Consider the following 14,957-nt stretch of genomic DNA (forward strand, 5'->3'; position numbering starts at 1 on the left):
ATCATTTCAGGTTTCTGGCTTTTGCTAAAGGAAACCTCCTTGAAGGGCCGGCCCTGCCCTGCTGCCCTTCCCACCAGAGTGCAGCCCCTCGTGCACTTTGCATGGGCGAGAACCTGCACCACCTTCACACAGCCAGCCGAGCCCACTCTCCCACCCTGGGGGCGTTGGCTCCGTCCCTCTCCCCCGGAGCCCCTCCTCACGCTCTCCCACTCCCACTCCCACTCCAGGCTTCTGCCGGCTCGTGCAGCCCGGCCCTGCATCCACCTGGCCACCGAAGAGGCGTTGGGTACAGGCTACAGCTCGCGTGGCATTTTATGAGCAACTTAGACCTACAAGGCACCTGTTGCAGTGCCTCAGGCCGGACCCTTGGGGGCACCTGGAGTCCGTCTCCCCACTTGTAGGATAAAGGCCATTTCAGAAGTTTCCCCAAGTTTCTAGCTCTCTGGAACTGTCCATATTTGTCACGAGTTATCTTTGAGGCCCTGCCCTTTCAGAGGATATAAATGTCCAGGAATAGGGCTCAGAGGCAGGCTGCCACCCTGCTCCCTCTGACACAGATGAAGCCTGGTGACCGCAGGGACCCGCGCGCATCTAGGCTGCATGCTCGATCGAGCCTTTTGTGTCTGGGCTGATGTGACGCTGGTGTTTGGCTTTTAAGATGAAACAAAAATTGTTTCATACAAACGTTTCTTTCCAAACCTTGCTTCACTCCCAGGCCATCCAGTGCCACTGGGAAAATCCTAATAGGCTGGTGGTGGGGGTCGCTGAGCAGGAGGCTGGGGGCAGCACCAGCTGCACGGCCCTGGAGTCAGGCGGCCGCAGGCGTCAAAGCTGACGTTGCCCGTGGCCCTGGTGAGGCGCCGTGGCCGTGCTGCCCATCCCGAGCCTGCTCTTCTGTAGCAGCAATTGCACAGCTAAGTTGCAAGGTGGCTGTGAGGCTAATAAAGACGCCATATCTAGGGGCGTCCGGGGCTCCGCGATGGAGAGTCTGCCTTCGCCCCCGGGGTCTTTGGTTGGGCTTAATCCTATGTATCTTAGTGTTCTTGGTGCTAATACACATGGGGTGGGACTGAGTCCTCAGTTTCTCTTCCTGCTGCCTCGTTACTGGTGCATAGAAATGCAAGAGATTTCTGCAAGTTTTCACTTTGTATCCTTTACTGAATTTATCAGTTTTTGATGGAGATTTTTGGGTTGAGGATGATATTCTGGGTTTCTCATCTAAGGTTTTTAATGTGAGGTACATTCCCTCTAAACTTAACCTGTTGAGGGTTTTCACCATGACTGGATGTTGTGTTTTATCAATGCTTTTACTGCATCTTGAAATGGTCACTTGGTGGGACGCCCGGGGGGGCTCAGTAGTTGAGCGTCTGCCTTCGGCCCAGGGCGTGACCCCGGGGTCCCGGGATCAAGTCCCGCGTGGGGCTCCCTGCATGGAGCCTGCTTCTCCCTCTGCCTGTGTCTCTGTCTCTCTCTCTCTGTCTCTCATGAATAAATAAATGAAATAATTAAAAAAAAAGATGCTGTGTCTAAACTGCATGACATTTCATAAAAGTGAGCATCACTGACACCAGCTCTTGGTGCACACTCCATGGTCATCACCAGCACGGGCGTGGACCCCGCACGGCTGGACGCGGGTGGGCTCCCAGGCTGCCCCCGTCCGTGTCAACCAGCAGTGAAGCCCCTCCGAAGACACAGGCTTGTGTGATGACCCCGATCTTCCAGAAATCGCACACTGGGGAAGGAACGAGATAGAACCCGCACAGGACAACTGATTTCATCAAGAAATGGAAAGGGAGCCGTGGATGAGAAAAAAACGAGGGGAACAAGGTTAAAGGAAGAATGTGCACTGAGAGGAAGGGAACTGGGAGCCTTATCGAGTCGCCCTGGTTTTGCTCATTTTGCTGTTAACTCGTGTCGCGTCCCGGCGCATGGAGGGCATGACGCGGCTGGCGGGCTCCGGCGCAGGCGGGGGGAGGCCAGCTTCATGCAGTGGCGGAGGCTGCAGGCCCTGCAGGCGGACACCCAGTGCCTGGGCCCAGCCTTGCCACCCGCTCGCCACCCGCCCATGCGCCCAGGCCCGCGGAGCGTGGGGGGAGACGCAGACCGCCCCCCTGCAGCAAGCAGGCAGCCTACGGGAGACCGGGCCCCTCTGTCTGCCCACCTGGAGCAGCCTGGCGAGGAGCCGCTGGGCTGGGCTGACCCTGAGGCCTCACTAGACTCCGGGCCCCCCCAGAGCTGGGGTCTGGGGCGCTGGCGTCGTGGCCCCCACCGCTGCCGCCAGCCTTCCCGTGTCTGCTGGGAGCACCTGCCGTGCCCCGGCCCTGCTTGCCATCTCAGGAGCCGACTGAGCATGGCCGCGGGGCGGCTCTGCTCCTCCTGACCCCTCGGAGGTGGCTCTGGCTCCTCGGCCTCCTCCAGGGGAGGCCGGCGACCGCAGCTCTCGGGGCCCAGCCGAGGACTCGATGCCTGCCCGAGCGGCCCGGCGTCTCCCGTCCAGGACCGTCAGCTCGGGGCAAGGGACCCGTGTCCGGGAGGCTCCTCCGGGGAGGGGCGGCCGGTGGGGAGCAGGAACCGCGCCTCAGGGGACACCCCGTCTGCGTCTCACTCAGGCCCTCGCTCCAAGCAGGACAGGAAGAGGCCTGTCTCCGGGCGCCGCGGCCGATCCCCCACGTGTCCGGCACTGCAGTAGCTCACAGCCCCCGCAAAGCTGAGGGTGTGAGGAAGCTCCGTGGGACAACTGAGCCTGCCCGGGGGCCTGTCCTGCCCGAGGAGCCCCGGCGGCACCCATGGGCGGCACCTGTGGGGTGGCACCTGTGCGCCTGTGCAGCAGCAGCCGTGGGGTGGAGCGGGCGTGCAGGAAGCGGGAAGCCTTAGGAGTAGCTGGTTTCCGGAACCGAGGACGGACAGGCCAGGGGGCTCCGCTCCCCAAGCCTGCGGTGTCCTCCCGACTACCAGGTCATGTTTGTCGGGATCTGTGCATATTTGGGGATGGCTGACATTCAGTTTCTCAGGTACCGCTGTACCTTTAATTTATTAGCTTTCTATAAAAACACACAACGTACACAATCTACAGTATGGAAAGTATAATTTACAAAAATATAAAAATCTCGGTTACTTTTTAGTATTCCAACGTATCACTGCCTGTGTTATTTCAATAAACATGTTTGAACAACGCACCCCTAACCAGCCTGATGACCTCTGTGTGGAATGGTGTCCACGCCCTCCCCTTTGCTTTGAAATAAAATATATATTAAGAGAAAGCAACCAGAACCGGTCACACGTGCACCGTGAGTATGAAAGCTCTTGCCGCAGTTTGGAAGTTCGCGCCGCGCTTGGGCGCCAGGGTCCCCCATCCCTCGTGTGGCCCCGGGTGTTCTCCACTGATGCTTTACATGGGGGTTCTTTCCTGCGGAGAGAGCAGGAGCCTGCAGGTCTGGAACCTTCCTCCCCAGTCATGAGACGATGCTCATGGAAGCCAACACAGTGGCCACGTTGGGCTCTGGGGTCCTGCGAGCGGAGGCGTGGACGGCGGGTGGCCCCCAGGTGGGGCTGACCCCTGGGTTCCTTCGAGGGATTCCGAGTGGCAAGCAGGGGCTGAGTCATCAGCAACTGTCCCCCCAGAATGCGCCATGGGGGACAGACCTTGTGGGACCGGCAGGGGTGCCGGCGAGCTGCGCCCTGCATATGCAGCCGCCCCCTCCTGAGGCCCTCACCCTGGAGGCCTGGGCGCTGCCTGCCGGATGCAGAGGTTTCCTTCCACCCCCGGAGCGGCTGGTCCTACCGGCAGGCGCAGGTCTCCACGGACATGTTGGGGTACACCTTCAGAACCACGTCGCGGTTCTCATCCAGGAAGAGGACCCCGAGAGAGTTCATCTTGTCAGGGACGCAGCACGGCTCCGGGATGCCGGGGACGATGCCCACGGCCCTGACGATGCTCTGGATGGTGGCGTGGTTGGACGGGCGGACGACCTGCAGGCGGGAGGAGCACAGTTACCCGGCGCTCTGCCCTCACCCAGCCATGGGCCACCTGCGTGGGCTCGACGGGGCCTCAGGACAGGTGCTGACCCGGAAGGTGAGAGACCAGGGCGGGCACCAGGGCCTCTGAGCGCGGGTTGCACGCCAGCCGTCCTGCCCCTGGGCCTCGGGAGGGAAGTTGCGGCCCTACATGGCACTGGCCACTTGGGGGCACCTGCGCCTCGCTCATCCCCAGAGGGTGAGGCGGGTTGGCGGCTCTGCTGGGGCCACGGCTGCCCAATTTTCACAGCCGCCTCCTGCGCCTCCTGCGTGAGTGTGTCCTCAGCCCTGGGTAAGGCCCAAAGGTGTGGGCCCCACACAGTGGGGGCCGAATGGACGTTCCCGAGGGCCTGCCTCGCCTCCCCACCCCATCTACCAGGCGTGGGGGTGGGATTACCTTAATTGTACGGGTGAAGAAGCAGAAGCTTCAAATGTCTGAGGAGCTGGACCAAGACCCCGAGTTAGGGAGCAGCCAAAGTCACAGGCCGTGCAGCCTTCCTTGCCTCCCCAGGCACCGTGCGCACCCGGGAGCTGGGTCCAGCCTCAAGCATGGAGAAGGCTCTTCTCTGGCACAGGGAGCGGGACAGGGCCCGGGGGCGCCCACTTCCACACGGTGTGCTGGAGGCCCCCATGGGGCGGGTAGGGGCACGGCAGGGGCCCGGGGCAGGGGCTGGTTCGTGGTGCAGGCCTCGGGGAAGGCATGGAGCTCAGCGGAAGGTAAGGTGGGTGCTGGCTCACCCCGGCTGCCTGAAGAGGCCCACTCCCTCTCTGCATGTGCAGGAAGAGCCCTTTAATTCCCAAACAGCTTCCTGCCCCGCTGGGAAATCCCAGACGACTGATTTATTTACATTCAAATTGGATTTATGCACAGATTTCCTTTCTCAAAGGGGAAGGAATGACCTGGAACTGACAGAGGAGCTAAGCCCCCCCCCCCCAAAGTGAGTGCTCTGTGGGGAGGGCCAACCCCAGCTGGCAGCCAGCCCACCTGCCCCGCAGCCCAGAGAGGTGTGGATGGAGCCTTGACCCAGCCTGGGGGGGGGAACCTGCCAACCCAGGGCCACGAGGGGACAACACTGCCACCCGCGGGGACCGTGCACACTCAGGCTCCGTGAGCGCTGGAGGCCCTGAGGAGCCCTGCCCTGTGTGCCAAGCAGGGGGTGGTGGGGGGCAAGGGGCCCACAGGAAGCCCCCGAAGTCAGGTCTGTGCTGCTCACGGCCCCCAGCGCCCTGAGGGCCAGGCCAGGAAGGGAAGGAGACCTTGGTGAGGAAGGGGCTTCAGAGGCCTGTGCTGCCTCAGGGGACGGGGCGGCGTGTATGCAGCACACACCCAAGGGTGGACCCTCCCTGAGAAGACACGTTCTGATTTAAAGTTCGAACTCAGGGCGCCTGTGGGGCCAGCGGTGGAGCATCTGCCTTCAGCTCAGACCATGATCCCGGGGTCCCAGGATTGAGTCCCACATCGGGCTCCTCACAGGGAGCCTGCTTCTCCTCCCTCTGCCTGTGTCTCTCCCTCTCTCTCTGTGTCTCTCATGAATAAATAAATAAAATCTTAAAAAAGTAAATAAAACTGAAAACTCAACTAGGTCGGCCCTTCAGAAGCACAGTGAAGCCACGTCTGCCTGTGGGTTGTACCTGTAACAGCTGCCACCCGCATGTGCAACTGCCCCCCACCTGGAGGCAATGGCAGGGGCTGCCCCACGCACATGCACCTGTCCCCCACCTGGAGGTGATGGCAGGGGCTGCCCCCCACACGTGCACCTGCCCCCCACCTGGAGGTGACGGCAGGGGCTGCCCCACGTACGTGCACCTGCCCTCCCACCTGGAGGACGGCAGGCGTCCTCAGCCCCAGGGCCCAGCGGGCAGGAGGTCACAGAGCAGGGCCCTCGGGAGGCACCTACCTTGGGCATGGGGAACTCGCACTCCCCCGCGCAGTAGTAGGCATCGAAGGACTTGGGCAAGACAATCCATTCGTTCCAGCCGATGTCAGCGAAGTCCACCCTGAGGTACCTGCGGGAGCAGACCCTGGGCTCGGCCCACTGCCTCCGCCGGGCTTTCCGCATGGTCTGCTCGTCGAAGTCCAGCACCCGCGAGGCAGCCGGCGCGTCGGGGCCCTTCCTCCTGCGCTCCCGGCGCCCTGGCCGGGGCTTGAGTGCCCCGAGGGGGCCGCGCCACAGCTCGTGCCGGGGCCGCGGGGGCTGCCGCGCGGGGGGCACGCGCCCTGGCCTCTCGTGCAGCCCCGGCAGCTCGTTGTCCTGCAGCGGCCCAGGAGCCTGCGAGGCCCGGCGCACGCGTGGGTCGGCCGAGCCGTTGTCGGCGGCGCGGGGCTCCGGGTCGGCCGCCGGGAGGGGGTCGTACCTCTGCAGCGTCCCCGCCACGCTGTTGGGCTCCGCGATGGCCAGGTCGTCGGCGTAGACCAGCAGGTAGGGCAAGGGTGCGCTCGGCCCCGCCGCGCCCGGGGCGCCCCCCGCGGGGTCCAGCTGTGCCCACAGGAGCAGCTCGCCGGCCTGCCGCGCGGCCCGCACGATGGGCGAGATGTCCCGGGCCTGCCACAGGCTGCGCGGCGGGGGCGCCAGGGCCAGGGCCCCGCGGAGCAGCCCCTGCGCGGCCGTGTTCTGCGCGACGCTGCGGAAGAGCAGGTGGCGTCGGGTGGGCGGCCCGGGGGGTGGGAGGCGGCAGGACGCGCTCCTCGCCCGCTGCCTGCAGGGCTCCTCGCGCGCCCGGGGCCAGCGGGGCTCCATGTACAAGTGGAAGGTGGCCGAGAGGATCACCTCCGAGTCTTGCAGGGAAGTCAGGTTGAAGACGTACGCCTGCCTCTGGTCCACCGTGTCTGTGAGGGCGGGAGGGACACAGTGGGTTAGGGCCCTGGGTCAGACGGAGGGGGTGCCCAGTGGGAGGCCTCCAGGAGGCCCGCCAGGCTCGCCTCTCCTCCTGTGATCCTCCCTGGAGGCCGAGGGGGCGCCCTGACTTATCCCCAAGGAGCAGGTGAGGAACTGAGGTGGGTCGGGAGGCCAGGGAGGTGGGGATCCTGCATCCCATTGCAGGAAGGAAGGGGTAGGAGCCATGGCCCAGGCCCTCCCTCCCTGCAGCTCAGGGACAGGCGCCAGCCTCAGGACACCTCCACTCAGGAGAGGAGGTGGAATCAGGTTTCGGGATTTGGAATGCTCGGATTCGGGGCAAGCCCTGGGCGGGCCTCCTGCTTGTGCCCAGCCCTCCCTCCCACCCACGTCAAACAGGCTCATTCTTCCAAATGTGGTGAACGGCGTGGGGCACCCCTGGCTCCCTGCGCTCCGAGTCCTTCCGGGGGGCACCCGGACCGGAGGGCACAACTGTCTGGGCATCTGCTTCTGGTTTTGCCCAAGGGCTGGGAAAGCTCATTTCACAAAGAGAGAGCGCCATCCGGGTTCCATGGGGCCACTCGACAGGTCTGCAAGGACCCGCTGGCTCTCCAGAGGCCAGGATCAGGGTAAGGCCAGGATCGGGGTAAGGTGGGATCAGGGTAAAGCCCAGGATCAGAGTAAGGCCGGGATCAGGGGTGAGGCCGGGATCAGGGGTGAGCCTGGGATCAGGGGTGAGCCGGGATCGGGGGTGAGGCTGGGAACTGTCTAACACCTGGTGCCTGGCTCAGAAGCGCTCGGGCCTCCCCCCCGGGCCGTCCTCCTGCCGGCCTCTGCCAGGTGCTCCCCGGGGCCACCGGGCAGACATCCTCATCCCTCATCCGTGGCCTGGGAGGCAGCCCGAGCCAGGCAGCCGAGTCCTCGGGGGCTCGCACTGGAGGAGGTGTCCGCGGGGTGGCACAGGCTTCCAGGAGCCCGGGGAGGATGGGCGCGGGCTGCCCAAGCTGCGGGGGGATGGAGCCCGAGGCGCGGCACCGTGCATAGGCAGGACCCTGGGCTCACGGGGTCTCAGACTCCCTGACACCTGCACCCACGGAACCGGCTGAGACTTGGTTGTCTTTTGTTGTTGTTGTTTTTCAACCAAAATACTCAATTTAGGGTCATTTCCTTCCCTTGGGAGGAAGGCGTAACGCGCGTACGTGCTACACGCTCCACCCGTGGGGCAGCGCGGGCCGGAGGGACATGTGCACGTGGCTCCACAGACTGCGGGCCTTGGTGCCTGGGGCTCAGATTCTGTACCTCTGCCGCCCTCCCCCGGAGATGCTCACTTGAGGGTCTGGCACAGGGAGGCCGAGGGATTTGGTTTTTAAGCAGCGTCGCAGACAGTTCTGCCCATCAGGCACGTTGGTATAGGTCTGGGGCGCAAGCCCGCCAACAGCGCAGCCCCCCGTCCTCCAGGCTGCTCAGGCCCTGGGGAGCCAGACCCCAGGCTGCAGCCCGACCACGCTCAGCGGCCTCGGGTGCACAGTGGGGTCTTGTGTCACCGACTACAGGACTCGGTACAGGACACGCAGCATGCCAGGCATGGAGGAGGAGCCCCTCCCCCCACTCAAGCTACACGCATGCCCGATTCCACAGAGAGGAGCGCAGAGGCCATTCGTCTCTGGAGCGAGATGGAACTTCACAAGGGGGTTCGGACTTGCCTCAAGCCACCAGCTGGCCCGGGGCAGGGCCTGGGCGTGCACCCGTCTGACCCCACGGCCGTGCCCCCGTGTGCCCTGCTGGAAGGCCCCTGCCTCCTACGGGATAGCAGACGTAACAGAGGCCACGCGCTGTGAAGTAATCATTTGGGCGTTTTGGGGTTCTAACTCCGAGGAAGAAGAGACTAACTTTACCTAGATGAGCTCTTCTCTCCTGGGAGTTCTAGAAATCTGAGAATCCGAACTGGGTCCACTTTGTGGGCACTCAGCCTCCTTCCCGAAAGTGGTAGGGGGCTGCAGGGGGGCAGGGAGAGGTCCCCTGGGCACCCTGCTGGCCTGGGGGAACAGGACTCAAGCCAAAGGGAGACTTGTCCCTTCACCACGGCCCTAGAATCAGCCATCAGGATGGCCAAAGTGAGAACGTGGGGCAGAAGATTCCGGCACCAAGGTAGGCTGGAGGAAGGGAGCCGTGGGCCCCGGGGGTGCTGCAGGAAAGGAGCTGAGGGCATGGGTATGAGGTGCTCATCGCGGGCCCCGGGGGAGACCCGGCCTGCATCACTTGCCAGCCGTGGAGCCAGAGGCAGATGGGAGCCTCTCTGTGCCTCAGTTTCCACATCTGTTAGTGGGGCAGGGTGTTTGTAGGCACCTCCTACAGTTGTGTGATCATCTCTGCCGGGCTCGCATGGTGCCTGGCACCCAACACTCGCTCAGAACATAGCAGCCGTGTGGTGTCACCAGCCTCCACCCACGCGCTTTCGCTTTCTTCTCCCCCAGCTCGTGCACTTTTCTGGGCAGCGCCAAGAGTCCACGCGTCTTTGTGTCCTCTGGGCTCACGGCACCTGCCACCTAATGAGGGGCTCAGGAAATCCTCGGGGAACCAAATGCCCGTGACCTCTGGCATTGCTGGCAGACAGGTGCGTACTGTCGTGGTCATGGAGACCTGAAGACAGAAGCTCGGAAACATTCAGCCGCTTGCCCGACTTCACCCAGGTCGATGGGGGAGCTTAGATTTAAACACAGGTTGTTTGGGAGGCGGAGCAGGTCTCACCTTAAGCCCCAGGGTCAGGCTCAGAAGCTCGCTCTGTCTAGGCGTAATAGGGAACGTGACACCTCGAGGGGGCGGGGGCAGGGTGGCTAAAGCAAGAGCAACAGCATCTAATAAATCACCGACACCTGGGCCAGGCACTGTCCTAAGCACCCGGCATGTCTCAGTTCATCCCAAAGCCCCACAAGGAAGGGAGTGTTACTAGCTGCCTTCCAGACGTGAAAACAAACAAGCAACGGCAGGTGAGTCACGAACAGGTTTAGCCCCTGGTCACACTCAGCACTGGGACCTCAGCAGCCCGGCCCTGCGCTCGCATCTGAGCTAGGCTGCCTGGTGGCAGCAAGGAACGCAGCTCCAATGGCCCCAGGGCCCAGCCACTGAGGCTGCAGAGACCACTGTTGTGCCAGGGGATGGCCTGGGGCCCCCGGCCCGGAGCAAAGGCCCCCACATCAGAGCCTCGTCCACAGGTGAGGGGTGGGAAACCAGACGGCCCGGCCTACGCCAAGCCAGGTGAGAAGCCACGTCCTCCCACGGAGCGTTCACCTGTCCGCCTTGTGCTCAGAAGCTCCTGTCCAGGGACCCGGAGCCTGGACCCACGCCTGGTCAAGTGGTTCCAAAGAATGTGCTGGATCGTCCGACAGTCCAGACTCCCCGGATCATCCGGATCTCGCAGAGAATCTTCTGCTCTACCGTCTGTGTCCTAAGTCCTGGGCTTAGCTCTGAGGGAGGTGGGGAGAGGATGCTGGCAGGGGAGCGGCGCTGGCTGGGCAGATGCGGGGTGCCAGTGAAAGCCTCCCCCTCCCCAGCCTTCGTTTTCATCTCTGTCAAGTGGGAGGGCTGGATGGGAGGTGCCGTCCTCCGTCCTTTCCAGGGTAACATCCTACAAGTCACTGGTACTTGCATTGCCCTGCTCTGCGCAGACGGGAAGATAGGACTGAGCGCGTCCATGCCGGGGCTGCAGGCAGTGGGTGCGCAGCAGCACTGACCCTGCCGGCCCTGCTCTCCTCAGCGACAAGGCTCTGGGGACCGGGTTAATGGCAAGGTCCAGGGCACACCTATATGGCCTTAAATGCCTTGCATTTCCATGGGAATAACCCGCACCAACACCTCATCTGGTTAGTGCTGGGCTCTGGGCAACCCTGCGGGAAAGGTGCCGCACACCTGCCCACCTGTCGATGAGTGCAGTCAAGTCCACGGGGCTTTAGTGACTTGCCCAAGGTCCTGATCATGCCGGATGATTCCTGAGTGGCTTAATTTAATAATGCTGCTCCAGAAGCGGACCCCGTGTGATAAATAAAAAGCACCAGGGAGGATGGACTTAGGTCCAGTTGGCGTGGAGCCCGGGAACGGTACCGAGTGGTCTGCTTGGTGGAGGAGGGACAGGCCCCCTGGGGCAGGTGTTCCCAGGACAGTCACACAGGCCAGCTTCCGGGTCTGGCTTTGAGGCTGCAGGTATAACCTGGCTCACCGGCCATCCGCGGGCGGCCGACCTGACCCAGCCTGTCTGTCGGGCCTGCTCCTCTCCACTGCAGAGGGTCCGTCCCTGGAGACCGACAGCGTTTCTCCCGCTGGACGGCCTTCTCCCCCACAAGTGCTGCTGTGGACCCCTCCCCACACTTTCTGGGATGGCGTCCTGTGACATGAGCGGTCTCCATGGCAACAGGGTTTTCCTGCCACCCTTACCACCAGGCCGCCCGTCCTCGCTGCTTGCCCAGGGCCTGAGCTGGCAGACAGCTGAGGCTACAGCCGGGTGCTCTGTCCCTGACCTCTGTCCAGCATCATCCAAGATGTGACGACAGGGGGAAGGGTCTGTCCGGGTGGGGCGAGGGTGGTAGGGAAGTAGGATGCCTGTCTCTCCCCCGCCCAAGCTTCTGGACCCTTCCCCAAACCCCCGCGGACTGAACGTTTCATGTTAGTGTCTTTCCAGCCTCAGCTGCCTGTGCCCAAGACCAGGCACCCCAGGCCCTCTTGGGTTCACTGTCCAGCCTGGGAGCCCACTGGGGGCCCGGCCAGAGGTCGCGGCCCCTGACAGGCCCACCTGAGGGCGCCCACCGGAGCTCCCGCTCCGGCCTAACAGCCTAAGGACCGGTGGTTAGGGTCCTGAGCTCCTCCGGACAGGGGCCTCTCCCTAGGTCTGTGTGCAGCAGCCTCCCGCCTCAACCTTGGCCGCCCGGGGGCAGGAGCTCCTCAGCCCTCAGGCGCGCTGGGGGCTCAGCACGGTGGAGGAACGAATGAATGAGTGAAGGAGTGAGTGGGCCGGGCGTGGGGGGGGGGGGTTGCGGGGCGTGTACTCACCCAGCCGGGCCCTGAAGCTGCGGACCGTGTTGCCCCCTCCGGGCCTCGCGCCCCTGCGGCCGTACTTGTCGTAGAGCCGGAGCATGTGCGCGGCCGCGGCGTCCCGGGCGCCCAGGCCCAGAGCCGAGGCCGCGTCCCCGAGGGCGCCCCGGGGGGTCCTGGCGGCCGCAGGGCGGGCGGCGGGAGCGGGCGGCGCGGGCTCCGGGGGGTCCCCGCCCGCGCCCCGGAGCAGCAGCAGCAGCAGCGGGAGCAGCAGGAGCAGCGGCCGCGGGGGCGGGGGCGGCCGTGTGCGCCCCGGGGTCTGGCTCGTCCGCGCGGGGCAGCGGCCCATGGTCGGCGAGGGGAGGGGCGCGGGGAGCGGAGCGCGGGGAGCGGGTGCGGGGAGCTCAGGGGGCGGGCGCGGGTGCAGGGAGCGGGGAGCCGGTGCAGGGAGCTCAGGGGGCGGGCGCGGGTGCAGGGAGCCGGGAGCAGAGCGCGGGTGCAGGGCGCGGGTGCAAGGGGGGTGGTGCGGGGAGCGGGGCGGGGAGCCCGGGGGGCGGGTGCGGGGAGTTCAGGGCGCAGAGCGAGGAGCCCAGGGCCTGGAGCGGGTACGGGGAGCGGAGCGCGGGTGCAGGGAGCGCAGGGCGCGGAGCGGGGAGCCCGGGGGGCGGGTGCGCGGAGCCGGGAGCTCAGGGCCTGGAGCGGGTGCAGGGAGCCCGGTGCGCGGAGCGGGTGCAGGGAGCCCAGGGCGCGGAGCGGGGAGCCCAGGGCCTGGAGCGGGTGCTGGGAGCCCGGGGCGTGGAGCCGGGAGCTCAGGGCGCGGAGCGGGGAGCCCAGGGCCTGGAGCGGGGAGCCCGGGGCGCGGAGTGGGGAGCTCAGGGCGCAGAGCAGGGAGCCCGGGGGGTGGGTGCGCGGAGCCGGGAGCCCGGTGCGCGGAGCGGGTGCAGGGAGCCCAGGGCGCGGAGCGGGGAGCCCAGGGCCTGGAGCGGGTGCAGGGAGCCCAGGGCGCGCGCCTCCGAGCCCCGCGGAGCCGAGCCGAGCCCGCGCCGACGCCCCAGCGGACTCCGCAGCCAAAGTTGGCGTCCGCGGCGGGCTCGGTGGTTCGGGGGCGGGGCGGGGGCGGCGGGGGCGGCGGGGCGGGGGCGGGGCGGGCGGCGGCGGCCTGGGCCCCGCTGTGCCCCCGGAGCGCGGGGCGGGTGACCCGGGGGGTGGGGGTGGGGGGCTGGGGGCCCTCGGAGCCGCAGGGTGCCCGCTCCCCGTGAGGACCCGAAGGGGATGCGCCCAGGCCCCTGCAAGGGGAACCGCCAACCCCGAGCCCCGCCACCCCTGGCCGCTGAGCAGGACCAGCATTAAGACTCGGAATTAGCGCACTTGGCCACGACGCCTCCAGTGGTGCAGGACGCGCTCGGGGGGCCCTGGGACCTGCAGCCGCTCGCCCTGGAGAACTGCGGCCTCAGCGACTTTGCAGAGGGTTTCCATGGCATCAGGATAGAGGAGCAAGACGAGGGTGGGGGCCCCGGCCGCCCCCCCAGTGGCCTGGGGCATAAGGGCCCAGGGCTTGCCTCTAGGGCACTGTCCTGTCCGCAGTGGGGGGGGGGGGTCGCCCAGCATGCATGGGGCAGACTTACAATTTCATTCTCAACAACCTGTGAGCCACACTTAGCATTTCCCAGCATGAGCAGTGCAGGCGACCAACCAAGGTGGTATCTGCACCGCGAATTAATCAAAAGGCAGGTCCACGGCTATGCCGCCAGGTCACTTCTCACCTTATGCAGAGAGCTGTGCTTTAATGTAACTGCCTTTCTTGGTACCATTGTGTATTTAAAAAAAAAAAAACCTTTGAAAAGGGGTCCCCGGGCTTCATCAGCCTGAGGAAGGGGTCCAAGGCCCACACCAAATATTTACAAATCCTTGTGAGGGAAGGAGAGGACCTCTTCAAGCCCATGTTTTCCCAGAACTATCTAGGATGCTGCCTAGGGTGTATTTCAAAGGACTGTTTGCAAACTTGTGAACACCCTGTTCCCTCTACTTGGGAACGTTGGGCCCCGTGAGCCAGAATAGTTACTTTTCTTGGAGGGCTCACAATGACATAATTGAAAAATTGCTGGAAAAAGCTTCCGTCGGTGTTGTCAAACGAGGCCTATTTGTAATTCTTCTTAAACCTCACAGCGACTATGGTACTAGAGGCTCTCCTATGGAAAGCCCCTGAACCTCAGGCCTGTAGCTTTTGGAGAACTACAGAGAAGCGTTTTATTTACTTTGATAATTGTCTCACGTGGCATCCAACTAGCTCCCGTTTGTTCTGCAGAAGAACTTCCTAAACTGCTTGCCTGGAGGTGAGATGATCACGTCACAGTCTTAGACTCAGTGGATCTGTCCTTAGAAATGATCCACACCGACTTTTACGGCTGCCTCCCCCACCCCCGCCGCCCCTCCTGCTCCATGTGCCCCTCACTTCCCCTCTTCCCTCCTCTCCCCTTCTCCCCCAGAATGCGTCTGACCTGTACCGGCTGGGGGTAACCTCTGCTCATGGGTAGTTTTGTCTCTGCTGGGGCCATACACAATCGAGGCCTGTGAAAAGGAGGGTTAGTCTGCAGGAGGCCGGGACAAGCTGGGCTATTCGGGATCTGTGTCCATTAAAGCCTTCTTGCTCTCCTTAACTCATTCCCCCTCCATTCAAGCCAGCCTTAGGGTCAGGCTTTAGCCAGCCCTAAAACCTGTAGGGTACAGATTCCCTGAATTGTTGGGAAAGAATTAAGGCATCAGCCAGGGACGGCTAATATTTCTTGCCTCATTTTATTGCTGAACAGCGGGACTGTAAAGTCTTGAACACTGGAGCACTATGGCCCCCTTTCATGTAGCCGAGATGATGGGATAAAAATGTGTTTGGTGAAGCAATTCAGATTACCACCGGGTCACATCCTCGCTGGCTCCCAGCACGGCCTGCAAACGGCATCGCCGAGACAAGAAACAATCGCTGTGCAATTCAGCTCATGCAGAACAGTGTTTCTAGCGTGGAAACGAGGCTAATTGTGGAGCTTGCCAATGAGAATGTTTTGTTTTTAATAGCTCAGGCTGCAGCTCAGAGTA

The 14,957-nt window shown here is 63.8% G+C and overlaps 1 protein-coding gene across 1 annotated transcript; it reads right to left on the bottom strand.

Moving 5' to 3' along the window:
* Positions 1-2,998: 2,998 nt before the first annotated feature.
* On the bottom strand, positions 2,999-12,916 carry GDF10 (growth differentiation factor 10). The gene is made up of 3 exons (XM_077895316.1): positions 11,889-12,916; positions 5,913-6,841; positions 2,999-3,969 (listed from the first exon to the last, which is right to left on the bottom strand). The coding sequence occupies exons 1-3, from the start codon at positions 12,217-12,219 to the stop codon at positions 3,778-3,780; spliced, it is 1,452 nt and encodes a 483-aa protein (XP_077751442.1). The 5' UTR covers positions 12,220-12,916; the 3' UTR covers positions 2,999-3,777.
* Positions 12,917-14,957: the final 2,041 nt, after the last annotated feature.

This window comes from Canis aureus, chromosome 4, assembly GCF_053574225.1.
Source record: "Canis aureus isolate CA01 chromosome 4, VMU_Caureus_v.1.0, whole genome shotgun sequence".
NCBI classification, from domain to species: domain Eukaryota; kingdom Metazoa; phylum Chordata; class Mammalia; order Carnivora; family Canidae; genus Canis; species Canis aureus.